This window comes from Trichosurus vulpecula, chromosome 4 (genome assembly GCF_011100635.1).
Source record: "Trichosurus vulpecula isolate mTriVul1 chromosome 4, mTriVul1.pri, whole genome shotgun sequence".
Classification (NCBI taxonomy): domain Eukaryota; kingdom Metazoa; phylum Chordata; class Mammalia; order Diprotodontia; family Phalangeridae; genus Trichosurus; species Trichosurus vulpecula.
In genome coordinates this window covers 192,032,196-192,056,800 of record NC_050576.1, presented here as the reverse complement: position 1 = coordinate 192,056,800, position 24,605 = coordinate 192,032,196, and the positions used below count along the sequence as shown (strand labels likewise).

Genomic DNA, 24,605 nt, shown 5'->3' with positions numbered 1-24,605 from the left:
TCCAGGAACTTAAAAGAATTTTTTTATAACAATTTCAATATAATTAGTATCATTAGTAACAGAGGTTAAGTGACTTGCCCAGGGTCACATAGCTAGTAAGTGTCTGAGGCCACATTTGAACTCAAGTCTTCTTGACTCCAGGTCCAACGCTCTACTCACTGAGCCATCTAGCTGCCTGTTTTTTTTCCATAAAAGTAAATAAATTTTTAGAAAACACACTTTTATGTGTGAATACACGGGCTAGAGGAAAAGGGAGAACAGATCTCAAACTTGGGCATCCATTTATAGTGGCCACAGCAAATAATAATAATAATGGTGGTGTTGAATTAAATTATATTATATAATGATATGTAAGATTTAATAATTATATAATAATATATAATATAATAATTATATTGAATTTCATTATATAATATAATAATTGTATTGTATTAATAATAATTAGTATTGTGTTATTTTATACACTTAAGAGCATTATTCTGAGGATGGCTCCCTAGGCTTTACCAGACTGCCAAAGGGGTCTGTGGCACACAAAGGGTTAAGAAACCCTGGTTTAGAGGATTGCAGAGGGAGTCTGGATATGGAAAGAGAAAAAGAGGGAGTCTTGAAATCTGTCTTCTTTGGCTCCCCACCTCCCCCCCAACTTCAGTTGCTGAAAGTCAAATCTTTCACAAAGAGAAGAAAGTCATCCACTCATAAATTAGAAGAGTCAGTCCTATCCTATATAAAGGAAGAAGAGGAAGGAAAGGAGGAACAAGATGAGGAATCTGAGGAGGAGGAGGAGGAGGAGGCAGAGTCTGGAGAGCGCAATAAACAGGTGAGCTGGGCTGAAGTCCAGAGGGACAGGGCCAGCTAGAGTGCCTTACACGAGAGTTTAGAGTCTGGAAGGAAAAGTGGAAGGGGAGATGGAGAAAGCTAGTGTTTCCTCCACCCAGATCTTTCCCTATTCTCTTAAATTTTTTTTTTCCATTTAAAAGTGTTTTCTAAATTTTATTTTTCCTACTTAACAAAAATCTTTCCCCTTCCTTCCATTGGAAAAAAAAAAAGAAAAAAACAAAACCCTTGTAACCAGTAAGTCTAGCCAAGCAAAACAAATTCTCACAGTGACAGCATCCAAAAAATGTGTATGTTTCATTCAGGAAGTAGCCTGAGTCTGTCTGTGAAGCCTCTTGGTCAAGAGCTGGGTGGCATGTTTCTTTACCATTCTTCTGTAAATCACATTTGGTCCTCGAGTTGATCAGAGTTCTTAAGTCTTTCAAAATTGTTTGTCTTAATAATATTGTTGTTGCTTGTAAGTCATGACATCACCTTCCCAATATCATGGTCCTCTTTGAGAACAAAGGACAGACAACAACAACGTTGTTGCTGTATAAATTGTTCCTGTTTCTGCTCACTTGGCTCTGTATCGGTTCTTGCAAGTCTTCCCAGCTTTCTTTGAAGCCATCCCTTTCATTATTTCTTCCAGCTCGGTAGTATTCCATTACATTCATATACCATAATTTGTTCGGCCGTTCCCCAATTGACAGGCCATCCCTTAATTTTCAGGGTATTTTGCTACCACGAGAAAGAGCTGCTATAACTATTTTTGTGCGTGTGGATCATTTCCCCTTCTTTGATCTCTTTGGGGTTCAGGCTTTCCTTATTCTCTTCATACTGACTTCAGGATTCCCCTCCTACTTCCCCTACTTCCTATACATGTGAAGATGTTCCTAAACTGTTCAACATAGGACATCTGACTTGGAATGGGGAGGAGGGAACAATACAGGCAGGGGCCTAGGGAAGGGGTCTGGATGGTTGAGGCTTAGGTTGGGAAGTGGCTGGCCCAGCCCTAGAGCTTGTGGTCTGAGCCTGGGACTGGGATTGTTTCTGCCTCCCAGACCAAAAAAAGACCCCATATCTCCTCCGGGCTCTCAGACCTGGTCATCTACTGCCGTGCCTCCCATTTAAATGCTGTGGACCTGAATGGGATCCAACCCCAACCTTGCTGGGTCCCTTCTCTCAATGAACGCAAAGCCAGGAAATTCATCAAGGAATCTGGTAGGAGTCCAAGGAATGGGCAAGACTGTTGGGAAAGGGTACTGGGGGAGATTGTGGGAGCTGGTGAGGGGCCCTGATTAGGTAGATCCAGAGAGGAGACCTAGGAAAGGGGGTTCTGGAGACCAGGGCAGTGGGCACAGAGGGAGAATCCCCAGGGAGGGCACTCAGGGACTAGGAAGTGAACTGGGAAGTTGGGGAGACAGAAGCCAAGTATTTATGAAGTGCTTGACAGGTGCTAGGCATTGGGTGTCTTACTGAAGCCTAAGGTATAGGTTCTGCCTTCATGGAACTTGACAGTCTACATGTTAACAAAAATATCAAAGCAGTATTGCCAAAGGGTTAGTACAAATAAAATATTCAAGCCCATCTACTGGAAGGAGAGATTGACATGGGCTGGGGTGGTCATGGTTTGAAGAATAGGTAGGACAGATGAGGAAACTGCCAGACGATGCCTCCATGAGGAGTACGAGTTGCCTGGGTGATCCCTTCCAGGTCAGGCTGAGAGTGGCCAAAATGGGCAGATTTCTGACCTGGGTGTGAGATCCCTTTACACCAAGTCCCAGTCCAGGCTTCTGGCATTGTTCCTGGGGTGGTGGGTACTCTCTGAGGTAGGGATGGGAGAAGTGGGAGGGTGGAGGGTGGTTAGGAGAGGGGGAGTTGGAGCCCTATGCATGAACCTCTCATCTTGCCCAGGAAACAACTTTGTCCGACACAATACTTGCCAGCTGTGTAGAGTCTACCCCCTGGGGCTCAGGATGACCTCTGCCAATTATAATCCCCAGGAGATGTGGAATGGGGGCTGCCAGCTGGGTAAGCTACAGGGGATGGAGGGCATATGGATATCCTGGATGCATGGTAGGTCAGGGCACAGAAAGGAGTTGAGGGTATGTGGGAAGGATGAAGGGTACCATTGTGCCAATAGGAAAGGCTTTAAGTAGGGAAGCTGGTAACTGGAGGGCACAGATGGGTGCCAGGGGAGCATGGGGGTTGGCACTTGGGTATAGGGGATACCAGGAGAGGCACATGGGAAATAAACTGACTGAAATTAAAGGTGTGTGTGTGTGAGAGAGAGACCAGGTATAATCCAGTACAGCTGAGGGACTGAGGAGAGTGGACACTCATACTGGTTAGGACCCAGACTTGACTCCCAGACCCATACCTGTGGTACTTTATGTCCACCCTACTGCCCCTTTCACCTTAACTGGACTCTCTCTCCTTTCCCTAGCCTCACCCTACCTGTCTCTTCTGGCACTGACTCAGCTTAGGGCAGTATATGGTGCTCTGGGTGGGATGGATAGTGTCACTGGCTGGTGCCTCTGAGGTTTGAGCCCTGTTAGAAGGGGGACCCTGGGAGAGGGGGGTGGAAGAGGAAGGAGTTGTGGGAGGTCTGAGTGCTGCAGCGGAGAGGGAAAGTGAGCAGCCAGCAGGACAAAGCTTACCCAGGATCTGTGCATTGCTTTGAGATCCCTTGCCTTCAGTTCAATAAACAAGCATTTCTGTAGCCCCTGTTACATGATGGTTACCAGGGATGGATGAAAAAGACAAAAACCAAAAACAGACAAGAGAGGTGATGGCAGATCTGGACCCTTGGCCCTGCCTCTCTGAGGCTCCCTCTACCCCAATCTGTTTCTCCCACAGTGGCCTTGAACTTCCAGACTCCTGGGTACGAGATGGACCTGAATAATGGCCGCTTCCTGGTGAATGGGAAATGTGGTTATGTCCTGAAACCTGACTTTCTTCGGCGAAGAGACACAACCTTTGACCCTGAACACCCTGGGCCCCCCCAGACCACCCTCATTATCAAGGTCAGCACCACAGACAAAACCTTGTGCCAGGAGGCACAAAGTTGTTCCTCTTGACAAGCTTACTATCTTTGGGGATTGGTGGTGGATGGAAGTGAGAAAGAAAACCGCCCCTCGGCAGCAGAAGCAGCCTCTTGCAGTGGAAGGGAGCTCTAGAGTCTAGACATTCAGGGTTGGGACAGTGAGGAGAGACTAGAGGGGGTGAAGTTGGGTGTGGTGAGGAATGGAATGTTTTTTAGAGAAGAGAAATGCAAGAGGACTGAGGAGGAGGGGAGAGGAACAGGGGGTTAAGGATAGTCTTTACAAAGGCCTGAGAGGAGGAAAAGGTGAGGCGTGGACAAGTAGGGGCAGGCATGCTTTGCTGATGTGAAATAAAGACAAAACCAGAAGCCCTGGGAAGCTGGGGAGAGGAGGGAGATACAGGGTTGGTGGGGGCCTGACCGATGCCTGAGCTTGAGCAGGTCTCCTAGTAAGGCTTATGCTTGGGGTAGCTGGGATTGGCTCTGAATTCCAGGACCCAAGCGGGGAAGGGGCTGGTGTGGAGTCCCCCATTATGTTCTTCCCCCCCATCAGGTGCTAACAGCTCAACAATTGCCCAAATTGAACAGAGAGAAGCCAAATTCTATTGTGGACCCACTGGTTCGAGTGGAGATTTATGGGGTACCCAGGGACTGTGCCCAGAAAGAGACTAACTATGTGCTCAACAACGGTGTGTGTGGACGATGGGAGAACGGTGTAGAGGGTTGGGCGTACCCTCAGATTGGGGGCCAGCAACTTGGGGAAGGAGGCACGGCAGGAAAGAGTGGGTTTGTGCTTCCTTGGGAGGAGGAACGGGACAGGTTCTAGCACACACTGGTACCTGTTTGGGGAGGAGGGAGGTAGCCTGAAAGGCCCTGTGCTTTGTCTACAGGCTTTAATCCTTACTGGGGGCAAACTCTACAGTTCACCCTTGGGACTCCGGAGCTGGCGTTGGTCCGATTTGTAGTAGAAGACTATGATATCACCTCTTCCAATGATTTTGTGGGCCAGTTCACCCTACCCATGTACAGCCTAAAGCAAGGTGAGGACAGTGAGTTGGAGAGAGAATGAGAAGCCCGGAAGGGAGAGGGCTGGAGGGGTGGTGACATGAAAGTGGTGAGATGGAAGGGGGAGGAGAGCTAGGTGAGAAATAGACCCGTAGGCCCAAGTATGGGCCAGGACTACATCCGCCCCCTCCCTAAATCACTCAGCTCATTGTCACAATGCTTGGGGCTCTCTGGACACTGGTGTCCTTTCCCAACACATTTGCTGTTGCTTATCAATTCCCCTACTGTGTTGGGACAGGGTGGCATTGACCCTAATGCCTGGTTTCTCCCGTAGGGTACCGACACATCCATCTGTTCTCGAAGGATGGGGCTTCTCTGGCTCCAGCCACACTCTTTGTCCATATTCAGATCAAAAACCAGTGAGGACTGATTCCCTCATCGCCAGCATGTGCCCAGAACCTGCCTTCCTGCACTGAACCCAGAGGCAGGGTTTTGAGGAAAGGAACGTTTAGGCCAAGCTCCTAAGCAAGGAGAGTCTGTAATATTGCCATCATTCCTTCCTGGGCCCAGGAGGGTTGTCCTCCTCCTCTGCAGTTTAGGGTCCCTCTCAGAAGATCTGGGGACTGCGGATATGAGAGGAGAGTGCCTATGTCCCTGGGGCTCATCCCATCATGAGCCTGTACTCTTTGGGCTTCAGTTATGGGGCTTGCTAGATGCCCAGAGTCCTGCTGTGCTCTGGGAAATGGTTGGTCTCTCTTCGAGGTGGTGCTCTTCTGATCTGGCTGGCTATATTGCTGTCTCTACCGACCCCTGGGGCTAAAGCCCTGGTCTCCTCTTCACTCCCACAGTGCCAGGATCTTTGACAGTCTTAGAGCATCAATGCCCACTCTGACCCCACTGGCTCTCCTGCCCTTCACCCTTCTTTGGAATGGATCCACTCTCCCTTACGGAAAGTAGAGAACAGGAGACAGGGGAGACCCTGAAGCAGTTTTTTTGTTTTCCTGGGGATTCCTCAGGGGCAAATAGTATTACAGAACAATCTTATAAAGAATAAAGAGTTTATTTTAACATTTTCACCTCACTCTCCTTGTCACTGCATTCCAGCCACAGGAAGGAGTGGGATAATTGTCCCCTGCCATGATTCAATCCAACAAATATTAAGCATCTACTCTTTGTAGGGCATCAAGACAAAAAAAGAGGCTTGACCTCAAGGAGCTAACATTTTACTGTAGGGTGCCCAAGAAGGAGAAGAGATGCAAACATATTGGGTAACTGCCCCTAGGGCTAGAGAGGAGACTCCAACAGCTAGAAAACACGCCTGCCTCCAAGGATGGGAGAAGCTAGGAGGGAAAGCTGGATTAGTGCGCTATCTCCCTAGAACTTGGTATGCAGGGGTCTGCATAGGGTCATAGTGAAGGCCCTAACCTTGGGGACACTGCAGGCGAAGGTCCTGGGGGTGCCTCAGGCTAGATTCCAGCTCTAAGGGATCAGCCATAGCCAGACTGGGTTCAAACCTACAGTTAAGTACCTTGCTATGGTCAGCTCAAGGGGGCTGAGATCAAGTCACCAGGGTCTCCCCAACCCTCCTGCCCATTTTCCTTTGCCAGGTCTGGATGAAGATATCAAAAGTGTGAACTAAAAGCTGAGAGTGCTGCACTAAGAGTGTGACAAAGGTACCTTGAGCTGCATTAACAGAAATGAGGTGGGGCAAAGGAGGGAAATGTAGGTGACTTAAAAACAAAAGATATCAATAATTTTTTTTAAAGTACACTGTTGAGAAGAAAGGTGACAGTTTAACGGTGTTCTGGGCTGGTCAGACCATATTGGAGCACAGAAGTGGTCTTTGAATGCCACCTTGGAAGGTCATTGAGAAAGCAGAGTTGGTGTTTGGGGGAAAGGATCTGGAAACCATGCCATATTTGGAGAACAGAGATAACTGACCTAGAGAAGAGAAGGCTTACCGGAGATACTACCATCTTTAAATACCTCAAAGGAAAGACAATATTGGCAAGCGTGATTCAGAAGAGAAAGGTGCCATTTTTGTGTAGGTGCAGTGAGGGGAAATTACCAGGAAGCAATTTCAGTGTAAAGAGCTTTCTAATGATCAGAATGGTCCGAGAGCATCTCTAGAAGCAGAGGGCTCCCCCATCAGGAAGTGTTCAAAAGGGACAGAATAACAATCTCAGCGATGCTGTAGACAGACAGTCTTCCTACACTAGGTGGACTACACTCAAGGTCCATTCCAATCCTAAAATTTTTCTAACCCTTATGGGTTACAGCAATAACAAGGAACACACAGTTCCTGTCCCTTTTAGGGCTAGACAGGCATGTCAACTCTCTTTGGCATAATTATCTACTAATCACTGAATCAGTTAACATTTATTAAGCACCTACTGCGTACTAGGCACTGGGGTTAAAAAGACAAAAATTAATCGGTCCTTGCCCTATAGAAGTTTATATTTCTAATTGGGGGGAGGGGACAGTCATATACAAAATAAAAGTAATTTATTTCTGGGGAAACACTAACATTTGGTGGAAAGCAGAAAAGACTTCTATTAGGCAGTGGCATTTAAGATGAGTCTGGAAGGAAATTGGGGAGTTCCAAGAAATGGAGATGAAGGAAAGTGTTCTAGGCAGGGGGGAAGTCTGGGCAAAGGCAGAAAATGGTACAGGGAATTGTAAGTCGGTCAGTTTGTCCTGACAAACCGAGGTCAGATTGTGAGGGCTCTAAAAGCCAAATCACAGTTTTTATCTCATCTTAGAGGCAATAGGGAGCCATTGAAGCTTCTTGAACTGGGGAGTGACGTGGTCAGAGCTATGCTTTAGGAATATTGATTTGATGGCTATTTGGAGGTTGGATTAGAAAGGAGAGGCTGGTTGTAGGGTGTCCAATTTAGAAGCTACTGAAATAGTCTAGGGCAGAGGTGAGGAGGGCATGAACTAGTGGGGTGGTGGTGTGAGTGTGAGGACAAGATGGAGGTGAGAAATATTGTACACAACTTGCCAAATGACTGGATGTGAGGCGGGAGGGGGAGATGAGGACAAATCCTAGGCTGGGAACTTGGGGGATTGAAAGAATGACTTTGCCCTCAACAGAAGGCAAATGTAAGGATGTGCTGACAAGACCAGAACCCTGAGTCTCAGTGATGTAACAACAGGGATGAATGCAGAGTCCTGAGGTCATCAGGCTGTTCAACGGGGACCTTGAGGCTGGTCCCAACCACGAGACAAAAGTCTTTAGAGCCGGGGTTCTTAACCCAGGGGTCCATGAGCTTATTTTTCTAAATATTCTGATAACTGTATTTCAACATAATCAGCTTCCTTTATAATCCTATGTACTTTGATGCATTTAAAAACAGGATTCTGAGAAGGGGTCCAGGACATCAAAGACAATTACAAGTCCCACTTTAGAGGCAGTATATGGATGTCTCCCCAAAGTGACATCGTCAAGAAATTGAGCACTGAGGTGCAAAGGCAGAGGAAGGGGGTCTAGCTTATTTTTAAGTCTCCAACCTGTACCTGTCTCTGGTAGCCTTAAAGTCCACAACTCAGCTCACCCAGGAGGAGCCATGGCATCTGTTGTTACACAGATGTAACACTCTGCAATTTACAAAGTGCTTTCACCTTCCCTCCTTCATTTGAATCTCACTTCCAAATGAGGAAAAAAACCGAAGTTACCTGACTTCCATTGGGTCACAGAGCTAGACTAGTAGCTAAAACCCACGTCTTTCGACTACGAAGTTTTCCTCACCGTACCACACTGCCTGTCTTCTCTGGAAAGGCCAAGGGAGAGACTCTGCCTCCACAGGAGGTGGTGAACTTGGCCATAGTGGGTGACATGCTAAAGGGGCTAAAACTTCAACCTAAAACTGGAGACAAGGAAAACACACATGTGCTGTCCCCTACAATCCCATGTTGTTGTCCCAATTATCTTATGGTCTATGGGTGTCCGAGGCCAGGCCAGCTACCTGGACACCCAGGCACTGCTAATCCTAACCCCCTCCAGATTCTAGCACCCGTCAAGACCCTAACTGTGAGAGCTGATCATGGGTCCAGTCCCTAGCCTGGCCTGGCTCAGGCTTTGGTCTCCTCCAGAGGAGAGCCCATCAGGTAGCCAGCCATGGGGGCAGAAGCTCGGGCGAGGGAAATCATTCTTGCTGGCAGCCATTCCCAGGAGTGACCCTGTTCTGGGGCCTGTCATTCTTCTTACTCTGAATGAGCCTTAGAGACAGCACTGGCTCCACCATGGCTATAGAGCCGGGGAAGAATGAGGAAAAAGCCAAGTCTGCTTTGAAAGGGAAGAGTAGGAGCCAAAGGAAGTTTCCCAAGCTGGCCTGGCCTTGTGGTCATGAGACTGAAGCTCGAGCTCTGCCAGCCCCTTGGAGCTGCCATGGAGAAGTAGCTTGCCTGCCCCCAGGTTGGCGGATGATACCCAGCCCAACCTCACCTCCTGTCCCAGTGCCACCTGATGCCGACAGGAATGCCAGTAAAGCAGAAGGGTTTCAGCTGCTTTATTAGAATTAAGGAAATTGCAATCACTCATGACCCAGCCACACACAACTTCTTGTCTTTATTCCCTGCTCCTCTGAAATGGAAGCCCCTTCACCAAACCTCCCTCTCCAAAATGCCCCCCCCCCCCCCCATTCAGGGCCCACCTGCTTAGATCATCGTCCAGTGTTATCAGTGGGAGGGGACACCCAAAGTCACATTTTTCAGTTCTGCCAAGTCACACAGTAGAAAGTTACAAATGGATGATCTTATGTCCCCCTCAACAAGGCCCTCAGTGGAGGACCAGGTTCCCACCCATCTCCCACCCCAGCTGAGAGTTTTGGGAGGAGACAACTCTTATCTTCTCCGCATCCCAAGGCATCACCTTCTTTAACCCAAACCTGGATAGCAACACCCTTGAAGGTCTCATCAACCACTTGCTTTGGGACCATCATTATTTAGTCCACTGCAGGTAGCCTGACACCTTCCTGGCCCAGCTCCATTAGAAGTCCACTTAAGTCTACCATACATCTCAATTTTTAATGGTTTATCTTTTGGGAGGTGTGGTTGGGATGGCACAACACACACAAAGGAACTTCCATCTAGGTTCCAGAGTGGCCTAAGCCAGAAAAAAGGAAGGAAAAGGAAACTGGAGGTAGGTAAGAAAAAGCAGGACTTAATTCTTTCCCCACACAGTTGAAGGGCAAACAGCAATGCTTTAGTGTGTCCCCACTAAGGACTGGACTGGTTGTTGTTTTTTTTTTTTTTAATCTTGACCTTGGAGCAAAGCATCAGTTTCTTCAGAATAGGACTTACGCAGCAAAAGGTAACTGGGTGTAGGGGAGGGGCAAGTTTCACAGGAGACCTTCTCTCTCAGGTTTCTGGCTCAGGCAAGAGAGGGCTTTAATTGCAAGAGCCAGTGGGAGCCTACCAAACTGTACCATAGGATCAGCGGTCACATGGTGAGAGCAATTCCAAAGACATCTTTGGAAAAGAATGTGTTTGAAGCCAACCTGGGTGGCAATGTATGAGGGCCAGAAGGCCAGGGCACCACAATAAAGAAGCAAAAATTCACAGGAAATCACAGGATGCCACCTGGGTCCATTAGACCCCTTTGGTTAGCCCCCCCTCCAGGGACGTAGTGGTACCATTAACCCTCAGCTTCCTTGGTTACTCCAAGAGCTGGAAGGAGGACCTGGGATCACACAGTGATTCCTTCTGGGCTTAGGCCCAGAAATCCCAAGGGTAGGGTAGAGGATAGGATCAAACTCCAGGGGCTGGTTTAACAACTCTATGCTGACTTTTAAAAATCTAGATGAAATGGCACAGCAAGCAGAAAAGGATCATGAGAATTCAAAGTCCTGGCATTCTGATCAAATGAATGATGATCTTATTCACGAGAAAGCCAAGGGACTGGTGTTCAGGATGTCACACCTGGCCACATGGTGCCAACTGTATAAAGGCCTTAGGCTCCATCAATCCTGGAAAGACACCTTTGCCAAGGGTTCTGGATATTCCTGGGCCAGTGGAATTAAGCGCCTGAGTTTCCATTTCATGATCCAGGCTAACCAAGATGAGCAAACTCATCTTCTCATCCCCTGAGAAAGCTTTACACAATTGAAATCCCACACATGCCTCCCCTCCCATGGCCTTGTCTGAGGTGGTTCAAAGCAGGTCGAGGACAGGGGAGTACAGGACTTTCCCTTTTCACCCCACTGCCTAAGGCAGGAAAGAGCTGGGTAATGGGTCTGTTAGTTTTTAGTGGACTTGAATCTCTATGAAGAAGATCAAGTCTGGGACACCTTGGCTCCCTGCTCCTTCCCATTTAATTTTCCATGAGAATACTGCTGGCCAATAGGCAGCTGCTTTGGTCTCAGTAGCCTTGCCTTAAGGGGCTCAAAGATCCTCTATTATCCACTGGGTCCTGCAGTGATAGGTGTTCTTTTTTGAACAATTCACAGGGGAAAAAAATAAAAGGATAGGGTTCCAAAGACCTTTGAAGAAACTTAACTCCAGTGGTGGGGGGACTTTGACCCATTCTTACAGGTCTACAGAGGGCAAGCAAGATTTTCCTCGATCCCAGCAATACCCAATAGTCCAGTCTCCAAACACATTGTGGCCAAATTCATACAAAAATAGTCCCAGCTTCAGAATCATCCCCCTGAAAATGCCAACCAAACCCATACCTTGGAACAAACCCTTGACTCTGACAAAGGCGGCTTCAGTCAGTGGGACCAGAGATGGCCTGGCCTGGCATTCCGACTGAGGTTTCACTTTCACCTGAAAGAGCCCAAAAGGTAAAAGCAGCAAGAAGCCCCTGTACATAATGTTCTCTGTCCACCACTGAGGTTGGTTTTTTTTCCCTCTAGAGCAAAAGCTATGAGATTATACTTAGGTGAAAACAAAACTTTGCAAAACAATGCTCCCTGGCCCGCTCTGTAAGTCAAGGGCAATTAAAAGCATAGAACAACCCAGCACTGAAATATGGGCCAAGAAGACAGCATGAAAAACCCCTTTGTTTCTAATAGCTGAGTTGCCTAATCTGTCTAAAATCAACATCCCTCTCCCCAACCCCAGCCGCTCTTGAGCTGCCCCCAGAGAAGCATAGAGGGGTCCCCAGAATGGGCAGTGGAGAATGGTTAATGTGATGAGAACAGCTGGAAGGCACGGGCTCATGACTGGTAGCAGAAAGGCATCTGGGTGAGCAGCCTCATGGGCCTCATCATATCCTGACAGTTGTCGCTCATGCAACGTACCCTGGGCAATGGGTACGTGCTTCTGCTAACAGGAATGGCACTGCTGTGCTGTACTGTCCCAGAAGCTACAAGGAGGTCTGAGGTCCCCTTCAAGCTGACAGTCACACTAAGCAGAAGATCTAACATCCCACAGGAAAATGATCCCTACAAAGGATGGCAACAACTATCCAGATAGCCCTTTAAAATGGAATCCATAAATTAGTTTCCTAGAGAGTAGAGACTGTAATGATGGTAATGGAAGGAGTAGGGAGTAAGTTAAATCCTAACTGAAACTGCCCAGGAGGGCTATGTCCATATAACTTTCTCCCCTACCCATTCCAACAGGCCCTGTGCTGCTCTTTGGGGTCAGGCAGAAGAAACATTGGCAGCCTGGGCCTGACTTTCACTCTACAGCTCTGTCTGTGGGGCTCCATCTCAGCCAGTAGGCCCATGTGCCATGTTACCAGCCCTGAGCACATCCGTAAGATTTAAAAATGACCTGAACTTCTCTTACCCTACTATGCTCCTATTTAAATTCCTCCCCCCTTCACCTGTTCTACTCCCAAAGCAGATGGGAACCAAGGGGGAGGTTCCTCACCCTTGCCACCCCACCAAACATCAATGCCAGTGCCATTCTTCAGAGGGCAATGACTGGTGGCATTAACATACTGACTCCCTGGCTCTTACGTTAAGGATTTTTGCTGGACACAACTTTTCACTGGGGACCAAACATCCTTGTAAGTCTGGAACATGAAAGATATTTAAAATATTATATATATATATAATATATATATTTTTATTATTCACCCGTTAACTCCATAATATGCCAATCATGAGCTAGTTTTCAGCAGTTACATTCCCTTGATCATGGCTGCATGAGGATGTAATTAATTGGAAAACAGAGACCAGAGAAGCCGCCAGAGGTGACAGCCTACGCTGTTGTGATACAATTATCAAAGTCAGTGGCTGTTTGGTGTAGCTGGTTCGGTTCTGTTCCCTCAGCTGGGGATTCTCGCCTCCATGAAAATCAGACCAACAGCGGCGGGTTCCATGTCCTGCTCTGAATTCTCAGTGGCTTTGTCCGATTTTCATTGGCACCTGATTACTGCAACACCAGTCCAACCTAGGGCAGCCAATTAGGAAGAAGTAAGGTGGATGTTTCCCAAAGATCCGAGCTGTTTCCCTTGCTATCCAGAAGATCCAAAAGAAGTTCAATTGGCACAGAACTAGCATGACTTTGTGGGAGGAAGGAAACCTGCTCGGGGAGCTGGCCTGAGCTATTTTTTTTGAGAGGAAGGACTAACACTGATGTTATGGGACTTTTGCACCAAATCTCTTCCACAAGGATTTACGTTATTTATTAAAATGTCAGAGAAAAGCGCTGGTTCTGGGTCCTACAGCAACACTGGTCAGGAGATAAAATTCTTTGGCTGCTCTTTTAAGATGCCGACTGACCAAACCACTTCCCCGGTGCAGGGGGAGGGGCAGAGAAAGTAAGACCTAGGGCAATAACCAAAGGCAGAGGGAACAGCGCCCCCCTCCTCCCCAACCAAAGCAGCACCTACACAAGACAATATAGGGAGGTCTAGTGCTCCTGGTAAAGCATTTGTAGGCCTTCTGGGATGTCTCACCATTCACAGCAAACTACAATGTCACCATGCCTAGACTTATCACAAACTATCTATGTGCTAAGGAGAACAGATCTTCCTGGTGTACAAAAATGAGCTTCCTCACGGCAGCTCCCTTCACACGTGCAGTACCTTGGGTAGCCATTTACTTTGTTCACACCTAGGCATGCTCCACAGGCATGGCTCTGCTCCCAGGGCAGCTCCCGAAAAAGCTCATGTGGACTAGCCACGAATGTCTTGGTCCTCTGGGCTTCCTAAAATGCCCCCAGAATGCCCTAAAGAAGCATGAGGTGGCTCACCTGGTAGCATACCCTTCCTACCTTGAGCTCTCTCTTCCCCCTTCAGGGGTGGTCTTTGCAAAACATAGTCAGGGCAGGGCTGGCTTTGCTGATCAGGAAATCAGAAAGTTTTGATTTCTTTAGGGACTCAGAAAAGCCTGTGTCCCAGTCTATGGGGCTGCCTACAATAAGGACTGAGGAGCTCAGACACTGCCAGAGATACCTTGGCTATTGCCTGGGCTCCTAACTCCAGCCACCCAGAGGAGCTGCCAACAGGTTTGAGGAGCAGGGCCCGTGAGTACTTACCTTCTCTGCTCCCATGCTGGGGCACTTCCAATTGTAGAGATAATACTGCAGGTTGCCATCCCCGATTCCAAATTTCAGCTTCTCCAAGAATGTTTTATTTTCCATGAGATCCAGTGCATTGAATACATCGAATCCTTTCTGTGCAGGTGGCAGTGAGAAGTCAAAGGAGTGAAAAGAGGAAGGCTAGCTAGGCCAGAATAATTATCCTACAATAGTATTTTCAACACGCCATTCTCCTGTTCATTATCCATGGATGGCTCCCTATTGTCTAGAATATCACAACCCAACTTTCTGGCCTAGAGTTAAAGCCTTCAATCATCCAGTCCCTCAGCTTTCTGTGTTTTTCATCACTTCCCCAACAGAGCTTCTCCCCTCATATTAATTTCCTTAATGTCAGGAGCACAAAGCTTGCTCATCCTGGGCCTTTGCTTATGCTATATTCCCTCTACTGGAATGAAAACCTTTCTCCCTTACAAATCCACATGCAAGATCAGATTCTAAACCCCCTTTAGCAAAGGTCTCTCCTGACTCCATTCCTCTTGCCTTTATGTCCTAAAAAACCTGATATTCAGTGTACGGTTTTGTACTTGGTCATATGTTGCTTTGTAACTGTAAAAGTCATTTTATAACATGTGCTTGGTTTCCCAAATTAGATGCCCCACAAGCTCAAAAGCCAGGGATTATGTTCTTTCTCTTTCTGGCATGCATTCCCTAACAGTTCTCCACACTGGACTTGGCACACATCGATTCAGACTGAGGTGGGGGACCTGCTGAGGCTGGGGACCTACTCAGCATCTCAAAGAAGCCTGAGCTGCCGTGCACACTTTCTCATCAGAAAAAACGACTCACCAAGATAGAGACCAACCTGCCCTCTCCCACGCTGGGGAAGATGGTAGGAGAAACTCTTTATTCTCAGGGCAGGCCTGGCTATTCAGGCTCCTTGGCAGCACCTCCCGTGAGAACCAAACTCACTGAAATAAATCAGGAGGGATTCAGAAAGGCTTTCAATTGGTCTGGAAAGTCCTTTCTCTAGTTTTTGGAGGGCTGCTTAGAAAACAGCTGCGATCCTACCTAAGCAAGGCAAGAAGATGTTCTGGGCTGTAAAGTCTCCCCCTTCCTGCCAGCAACTACCATCCTGGAGCTCTGAGTGTCTGGCCCTGACTGCTCACCCACCCTTGCCTCTGCCAGGCCGATTTCTCACCAATTTGGCGAGGACCAGAGCGTCACTCATGAGGTCTAGAAGTGGGGTCTGGGTGTGAACGTTGTAAAAGGAATAAGCAGCTTTCAGGCTCTTGTGGGTTGGGTGGTTCATGATGGTGGAGGGCAGAGTGTAGAAGCTCAGGAAGTCCGTCACTTCACCATTTGCATTCTGAAGGAAGAAAATGCAAAGGGTCATATGTGGCAAGAGTGCAAGCCCTAAGCAAAACAGACTGGCCAGGGTGACTTTGGGCCAGAGTTGGAAAGAGGAGTCAGGCCTAGCTTTTTGGGCATGATCTGTGGTTCTTCCTTACTCCATCTGGAGGAGGGCAGGCCCTGAGAAACCAAAGTCCCAGGTGATTTCAACCAGGGCCAGGAGAGACAAAGCAGTATATCTCATCTCTAATACTTGTTAGGGATCATGGTTGGGGAGACTGAGTGAAATGAGAGTAAAATGCTGCTAAGTGTAGGAGACAGGTCAGGTCTGGACTCAGGAATCCAGGCTAAAATGGGCCCCAGGCCCATCCCCCCCCCAAAGAAAAATGACCCAAATTCCTAGAAAGCTTTAGAATGGGAAAATCTTAACTTTTCTTCTTTTGAGTATCAAGGATCCCTTAGACAGTCTTTAGACAGTCTGGTGAAGCCTTTGGACTACTTCTCAGAAGAATGTTTTTATAAATAGAAGACACAGCATTACAAAGGAAACCAAATGTATTGAAATAGTTATCAAAATATTAGAAAAAGAACAACATAAGAACCTCTGCTCTAGAATAAGCCCAGTCTCTCCAGGGTTGGACTACTGTCAATGAAATAAATTCCCTGCCTCACACCCATCTCATATCAATTCAGACCTGCACCCCTAGGGTTGGGCCAGAACCAGACCAACCTTGGGCACATAGTGAATTCAGCACTCATCTGGGTTGCTGAATTCTACTGCTTGTCACCCAGGAGAGCATTGGTGGAGGCCTCACAGGGCCAGAGACCATGGACCATCCCTCACCTCCACCACGAAAGTGTCAATGATGTTCTCCTGAGGGAAGAACCAGTGCTCCACCTCTTCCTGGCTCATGACGGGGGTCAGGTGGAACTGCTTCAAGTACTTGGTCAGGAGTTGGTGCACCACTGGAATGTCCTTCTTTTCCATGGGTCGCAACCCAGATGTTTTTGGAGTCTGAAGGGAGAAGACATGGTCAGATGGGCTCTTTAAAACTAGTTTTAAAAACTTATCCTCCTAAGATAAGAGGTAGCACAGCATAGTGGATAAAAAGCTGGCCTCAGAGCCAGAAAGACCTGGGTCCAAGCCCTGCCTCTGACATCCTGGCTGTGTGACCGTGGACAAATCACAATCTCTTGATGCTCTAGGCAACTCTCCAAGACTATGAAAGTTATAGAGAAGGTGCTGACCTGCATTTGAAGAGGAAGGTTCCTTACTGGGAGTTCCTATACTAATGAAATCACAGCTCCAGCCCAATTCTATCTCCAAGGCTTTGAAATTCCCTCTTACATGGGACCTAATTCTGATTCTGTGGGAAGAAAAGCTCTGTCCTCAGATCTAGGCTGGAGTTCCTACAATGACACCTAAAGTTCTATGCAGGTCAAGGATACAGAATAGCAATGGTGGAATTTCAAACAGATGGAGAACAAGAATGACTTTCTGAGTACTATACTCTACCTCAATGACTCCCAGCACCCAGTGTTTGGTAGAATTATGGAAACCTAGCACTAAAACAAGATGGAGGAAAGACACATTTAGAAGGCCACCAAAGTAAGTCTTCTGACAGAGGAAGTGCACTTGAACCTGTGCTGCAACTCGTCCTCAGGACAGGGCATCAAGAGACACCAAACTGGGAAGGGGAGAGGGGCCATTAGCATCTGGAGTGACTCATATAATAGGTCAGGTACTTGGTAAATGTAGGTTCACTGTTCCATCCTGAGCTCACAGTATAATGTGTATTCAGAGACACTTACTGATTGACCGCTGAGTAGAAATTTGCTGGAGCCAAGATGAAACTTTGAAATATTCCCTCTTTCTGAGACTCAGTGGCACTGGCCTCATTTTGCAAAACCAAAACCAAATCAACCAACTCTCAAGCTCACATAGAAAACATGAGCTCAAGACCTGGTCTTTGCTACTAACCCAGGAGAGTGGCTTTTGTAAAACCACCATCTGTAAAATGAGAAGGCTGAACTAAATGTTCCCCAAGATCCCTTTCAGTTCTAAAATTCTATAATCTTATGAAAAACTGACTGGTCACCTAGTCCCTCATCCCCAGAAGAAAAAGCAGGAAGAAAATCTAAGGATTTAGATGTCTATTCCAAATTCTGTTCATGAGCCTAAGAAGGTGCACTTAATTCATAAACGATTGGCTTAGTAGACAGGGAGCAATGTCATGAAGGTAGTAAATAACACAGAATACATTTGTTGGCTTGTAAATGCATTACTGTGTGTGAATGCTGTGGCAACAGATTTGCCTGCCAGTTTCTTCATCTTTCACAAAAGGGAGGGGCTGGGCTATTTGACCACAAAAGTTCTTTCTACTTCTAAAATTCACAGGTTCTAATTATTCTTTACTTAGGCTAATATAAAAATGAACTGGTATTCTCAAAGTACATGGCAACTGATAGGCTTCTCTGCCATCTGCAGAACTTGGCTTTCAATCATAGCAAGCACCACCACCATCACGATCACAATGACTGAACGGCACGCACCTCTGGTAGTCGGTATAACTTCATGGTGCGCTGCATGGTCATGTTCCTACTCAAATGTGAGAATTTCACTTCAATCAACTTCCGTGGGTTAAGGGACCGGTGCCAGTACCTGTAGAGACACAAAATTCCTATCTTTTTTTGCAGGCTAATATAGAGGACAAGGACGTGTAAGTCTCTAGATGGCCAGAAGATGGCATGAAAGACCCACACTCAACTTGGGATATAAACGAACATTTCCCAAGGACTGAAGAATAGGGTCATGCTTCAAATCCTCAGACGGTTGTACTGTATGCCATGAAACCTACAGTGATTTCTCTGTCTCCCCCAACACCCCCCCGCCCCCCAAGAAGACTAAAACTCAAAAGACAACTCTCGTCTTTCTTTCCACAACACGTAAATGAGGAGAGAGCCAACATTCTTTCTCCTGGAACTTGGGGCCAAGTCAACAACAAAAGGCAATATTATTTCTACTTAATGCCATTGGTTAACATAATTATCACCATCATCTCTTGAATTTATCTAGTGCTTTTACTTTTAAAACATAATTCTTATCTTTTATTTCAATTTATCCAAATAAACCAAGAAGGGAATCAAACCCAAGTTTCTCTTCCCATTTTAAAGAGCAGCTGCTCGAAGTCAAGCAGCAATTTAGGGACGTGGCAGGAAACTGGAACCTAGGTTTTGGGTATCTCAGTTAAGGGTCTGTATTGGGGCTTAGGGAAAGAAGAAAATCTTTGAGGTCATAATGCAAACACTATTCCCAGGACTAAGCAGGGTGGGATTTTACCTGCAAGTGCCGACAGGTTTGGGTAGTACTACCCCAGCAGTGTAAACAGCCTGGAAGATGCCCTCCAAGTGGACTCTCCGGGTAATCTCTCTAATCAGCACTGGTGCCACCCGCTTGGAACGCAATTTCTTGTGGACACACAAAAAGTTGATCTCTACCATCTTCTTCTCTCTGTAGTAGGAAGGAAAGAACAAATTCTTGAGGGAAGTAAGAGGCCTGAAGTAACAGCTGGAAAAACCAAGCCCTTTTGGCAGAGACACTTTTTCCTGTCCTTCTTTTACTAAATGATATATTTAACATTGAGTAAGAACTGATACTGTGCTTGATGGATCTGATTTTATTCAGATTTACCTCCCTTCACTTCCGAGAGTCACAAAACCCACGCTTCCCTGACTGGCTGGCTATCCTGCTGTCTTCCAAAGAGCTCCCTGGCCTTGTTAATTCAGAACAGTTTAGGGTATGTGTTCTTTGAGGTGAAAGTGAGGGAAGAGGAATTGAAGATGAATTCCATCCATCTGGAGAGAGAGAACAATGGGGAAGCTAAGCTGTCTGATTTCCACAGTCAATAATAATGATAATAATTAGCATTTCTATATCACTTTGAGGTTTGCAAAGCACTTCACATGTCGTGGAAATCACCTGGCTGTCTGGAGCTCAGTGCCCTCATCTATAAAATGAAGGTGTTAGATTAGATCTCCTCTGAGGATCCTCCTAGCTCTAAAGCCATGACCCTATGACCATCACCAGGTCAAGCCAGAGAGGTGGGACAGTGCTGGGAATAAAAAGGACAAGAGTTCAGACTTTCTGAATGATCTATACCTGGAATCTGGTTTGGGCTTACTTTCTCTTCCATTTCTAAATTTTCACGAATGAGAATTTATGGCTAGGTCAGGTCAGAAACTTAAAGAAGTTGTCCTCTCCATGTTCCTGCATGCCACTTTAGCTGGGCACACTGCAGGATGCTTCTATTCACAAATGTCACCTTTCTGTCCTCCTCTAGTGTTTCCTTGACCCATTCAATCCAAGGGAGAATGAGATGAGCCTGCCTGGGCAGCAGTGAGACTTACGTGTCATAGATATGGATGCTTGCAGGGATGGCACTGATGAAGCCCACCAGCTTCTTGCTTGAGATGACTCGGACTCCACAGTGCCACTGAGGGAGCCAGCCTGGGGGGCGAAGAGCCCTGGAAGGTAGAAGAAAAGACCTTGCTGGGCTGTGCCATGATTAAAGGGCAGTGACTCTATTCTTACCCCACACTGCAGCATCTAGGGGCTGCTTCTCTTTAGGGGAGAATCCCCTCAATGCAGCTGGAATACAAGGCAGCCCCTTCTGCCAGTTCATCTCTCTTGGCTTTATCATTTCTCACGAAATCTGAGATTCACCTAGAAGAAATTATCCAATTCTTTCTCACCTACTCTGCTAGCCATATCCTCTACTGACCACAAAGCAATAAATACTATAATCAATAAAGGGCCTCTGCAGAAAGGCTTCAAATTTAAATGAGAGGAAATAATTTAATCCTAAAGAACAGATAGATCAAAGAACAAATCACAGAAGCAATAACATACTAAAACTTGGGGGATGCGGCCTACTTTCTTTACCATTTCAAAACAACAAATGAACAGAAAGCTCCTTTCAGTATTTCACTGACCAACAATTCCCTATGGTTAGTGGCTAGCCTTCAATTTGTTTTAAACAGAAGATAAATTTCTTGGTATTAAAATAGCTAAATTTAAGGAAACCTAAAAGCAGATGAAACATTTAGCAAATAAAACATTTTCAGCAAAGAAAGGCTCAGATTAAGCATCTTTCCTTCACACCCCTCAAATGCTACAATGGTCCTGGGCCTGCTGTCTTAGGCCCCTTCTTAATGCTTCGCTGCTTTCCTCTCACTGTCCTCAATGGTCAGTCAACAAAAAGACTCTGCTAATTAAATTAAGTCTATGAGGTCCCCAATTTCACACAATTGAGTATGTTTCCTTAGCTGTTTAGAAATTGGGGAGCGGGGAGGGAATTCCCTTCTGTAAGTAAGGTGGATTTTAGTGTGTATAAGGTGAATTTTTGTTATTATTTCTTAGAGCTCAGTTTCCCAGGATCTATGGCCATAACAATCTCTGTTTCCTAGGTTCATGGTTCAAAACATCTCCACCACACTTGTGCTGCATTATATAATGATAAATAATATAAACATCTGCGCTTAAATTGTAAACATCCACTGCGCAGTGAGATACAGGGACGAGGTGATGCAAATTTGTAAGGCTACTGCTGGCAATATGCCTTCTTCGTCTGATGCTCTATAAAGGAGGTGGGTACTGGTCAGTGAGCTGGGGAAACTTTGGGGTTGAATGCACAAGCTAGAATGCTGCGTGTGTGCCTTGATTGACCCCCATCAAGGCTTAGGGGGAATCTGTGTTTGCCTCAACTGGCCCCCATTGAAGTTTGAGGGGATTTAGGGGAGTGCACAAGTTGTGCCTGTCTCGAGTGACCCCATCAAGATGTAGGGGTAGTTGCCCCCCTCTTCTTGCCAGCCCTGGCAAGAAGGGTGATTAGGGAATGCTGTAGGACTTGTGCTCTCATTATCAGCAACCCTCTTGTGAGAAGACTAGACTAGAATAAAGTAAGATTATTAATCCCTTCGAAGCTGTCTTTCCTGTCTGACCATATCAACAGTAAACTTGTGCTAGCATCCATCCTGTGTGCTAGTGTTATCTGTCTTACACCTTCCCTTTCCCCAAAATGGCTTTTCCATTTGTTTTTTCTTTTAAGAAAACCAAGGATAAAGGTGAGGCACCCAAACCCTGACTTTTCCTAAGGTTCACTGTCCATTATGACAGCTTCAATGACTCTAATAAATGACTTGAACACTCCATTCAAGGTTAAGTTCTTCCTCTTTCACCCAGGCTTAGGAAGGGCAGGTGATTTGCTTTAGGCACCAAACATGACGCCATAATTCTTTCCATTTAATTTGTCATTCTGAAGTGGACAGCAGTTCTGGTGCACAGAATCTACCCACCTCCCAATCTACCTGCCATAAGAAGGCACTCAAGACTTACCACAAAAGGAACTCTGGTGAGTAATCAAATCGGAACATGTTGTCATCATCTTCCACATAATTCTCATTCAGGAGAGTGTACAGTTCTTTCAGCTGAAGGGAGACAAGGACATCTACTAAAGAGCAATCTTTGCTACATGAGGGGCCAGGCTTGAAGACTGCTTGGCCTCTTTTATTTGTATAAGGCTTGACACTTCAAATATGAAGATGAAACTCTGAACTCTCTTTACCCCAAGTTTGGCAGAGATTCTAGAAACAAATGCTGTAGTTACTGATGGAAAGCTGAGGTACAGAGGGATAGAGCAGTGGTCTCAAAATGGATTAGTGATAGAGTAAGAACACCATTCAACTTGAGTTGAATCCACTACAACAAAAGAGATTCGTGAGTATTCCCATTTACTATGTGTAAATGCTTTAGGGAAAACTGTAATCCTTGGAGGATGGCTTTAAAAAGAATGTTCTAAGTAAAATCACAACTAATTTCTACTATGCCCTGGTTACCAGTCTCTGGCCCAACTTGGCTTCCTGTGGAGTCCTCATTTGTTATGTTACCAAGAGACCTGAACTTGGCATTAAAATACAGAAAATGCAGAACAGTCTCTACCATTATTTTCAAAGATCCTAATGAGTAGAAATGCCTCAGTGGAGTAAATATGCTTTGGGGAATTCAGGGTAAAGTGAGGGCAGAGAAAAACCTTCAAAAAATAATCAGTCAGGTATAGACTAGGAGGACAAAGGGAAAAAAGGCATTTGAATAAGGTAGCAGAGGAAGATGGCCTTCAATCTGTCAGAAAAACCAAGACAAGTTCACAAGGAGTCTTAGGAAGCCCCTGAGCAAAGTATAGAATCTACTTTGAATCTTAAGTTTATTTGTTTCAGCTGTGAAAGGGGATTTTTTTTTTTTCCCCAAAGAAGCCCTGAACAAAAGCAATCTCAGGATGGTTCTTTCTCTCAGGTGCAGTTAGTTTCAGGTGTCACCTACTCTAAATATTTGCTAAGTGGCTGACTAGGAGCCAGTCAGCTGGGTCCAAGGCCTACTTACCACGCCTCGGTCCCCTAGGTCCAAGGCATCCCAGGTGAAGCCCTGGGGCAGGGTGTAGGGCTCTTGACGGATGTTGTCCTTGTCAGGTTCCACGGGACCATGGGTATTCACCACTTCTCCTACAAGAAGAAAATTGGGATAAGCCTTTCTTTCTTTGTACCAATCCATTTTGAGTCCCCTTGGCCTCTTGGGGGGTGGAGAAAAGGTCTCAGCTCATAATCAGCTAAAGTAAGTTACTCATGTTCCCAATCCAGGAGCACAGACTGTATCCCTGGAGCAGCAGTCAACTTCCACAGCTATTCCTGGCCTGGAATCTCAGGCTGTCATGCTTTCACCTCAGGATAATTATTAGGATCCAAGATGGGTGAATTTTTGAAATCCTTTAAAAATGTCCCTTTAGTAACCAAATAACAAATATTTGCCTCCAAAAGCTTGGCATTTTCTGTCTTGGCCAATTTGGAGACTGCTCCCATCCCTCTACCTCAGCCTACCACTCCAAGAGGATTTAGAAAGAATTCATTTCAACAAGGCTGTTTTTGTGCAAACAGCTACAATGGCTTGTAGGGAGGGCAACTTTCTTGGATCAAACCATCTTTCTTCAGGCGCCAGAGTCAATGTTCTTGATGCCAGCTCTGGCTTTCAGAGATGTGAATTAGTCTGTCACCATCGGCAATCCAGGGCCCTTCATTGTTCATAGGGTTCCCTCAGAAGTGGCCTTCCTAATGGAACAGTGACTTACTTCTCAAAAGTGCCCATGCTCTTCCAAGAAGTGACCCTCCTGGGCAGAGCTCCTATACTACTGGCAATCTGTCTGAATCCTAATGCAAAAGTTCCTTTGAAGCACAATGCAGGCATGAGTTGTGCTCAGGCAATACAAAAAGCCAACGCTTCAGACTCTCTACCCAGGCTTGTTCCTATTTCCCAACAAAGCACAGTTATAAAAATATTCTTCATGTCACTTCCCTACTCAAGAACCCAGAAGAGCACCTGTGGTCAACTGGATCCAACCTACACTCCTCTTCCAGGCATTTAAGAAGCCTTAAGAAGTGGTACAACTCCTGACGTCTCCTCTCATTACTTCACAGTATCTACTCCCCTCCTCCCACCCCATTTCCTTCTCCTTATTTTAAACTATTACCTAATGATAGACCCTTTATATTTTTACTTATTTGTTCCTGAAACCTGAAATGTTCTTGTGTTTCTTTTTACCGACTTAGGCATAAAATCTGATGATTTACAATGGAATAGCCTTTTCTCTTGTAAGCTCATGGGATGCTCTAAGTCTCAAAAACCCTGCTAACCTTCTTTGTTTCCCTAGGCCTGACCAGTTGTTTGAGAACCTTTGAAGCATGTCAGCCTCTCCAAGGGGTGTTGTATAGAATCTGTGAAGGAGAAGGATGAAGAGCAGAGGAGGAACTATGAATCTGTTGCTGCAGGACTTGATAATGGAACCAACAAGCTCTCCCCAAATTAAAAATTAATCAAAAGATTTTAAATTTTAAAAAGGGAGGGAGTGGG

General features: G+C 46.1%; 2 protein-coding genes across 2 annotated transcripts in view; one reads left to right on the top strand and one right to left on the bottom strand.

Moving 5' to 3' along the window:
- Nucleotides 1-5,940, top strand: part of PLCD3 (phospholipase C delta 3) — a 30,079-nt gene extending 24,139 nt beyond the window's left edge. Inside the window, exons 12-18 of the mRNA XM_036755216.1 lie at nt 650-817; nt 1,878-2,037; nt 2,731-2,847; nt 3,676-3,842; nt 4,413-4,548; nt 4,750-4,899; nt 5,199-5,940. Of these exons, the coding sequence (XP_036611111.1) occupies nt 650-817; nt 1,878-2,037; nt 2,731-2,847; nt 3,676-3,842; nt 4,413-4,548; nt 4,750-4,899; nt 5,199-5,287 (987 nt within the window). The 3' untranslated portion in view covers nt 5,288-5,940. The remainder of the gene's footprint in view (nt 1-649; nt 818-1,877; nt 2,038-2,730; nt 2,848-3,675; nt 3,843-4,412; nt 4,549-4,749; nt 4,900-5,198) is intronic.
- A 3,419-nt stretch (nt 5,941-9,359) lies between these two features.
- NMT1 (N-myristoyltransferase 1) overlaps nt 9,360-24,605 on the bottom strand; it is a 56,743-nt gene continuing 41,497 nt past the window's right edge. The window contains exons 4-12 of the mRNA XM_036755373.1: nt 23,088-23,206; nt 22,047-22,138; nt 20,060-20,176; nt 18,993-19,163; nt 18,206-18,314; nt 16,497-16,667; nt 15,501-15,668; nt 14,300-14,437; nt 9,360-13,210 (exon numbers count right to left, since the gene is read on the bottom strand). Of these exons, the coding sequence (XP_036611268.1) occupies nt 13,190-13,210; nt 14,300-14,437; nt 15,501-15,668; nt 16,497-16,667; nt 18,206-18,314; nt 18,993-19,163; nt 20,060-20,176; nt 22,047-22,138; nt 23,088-23,206 (1,106 nt within the window). The 3' untranslated portion in view covers nt 9,360-13,189. The remainder of the gene's footprint in view (nt 13,211-14,299; nt 14,438-15,500; nt 15,669-16,496; nt 16,668-18,205; nt 18,315-18,992; nt 19,164-20,059; nt 20,177-22,046; nt 22,139-23,087; nt 23,207-24,605) is intronic.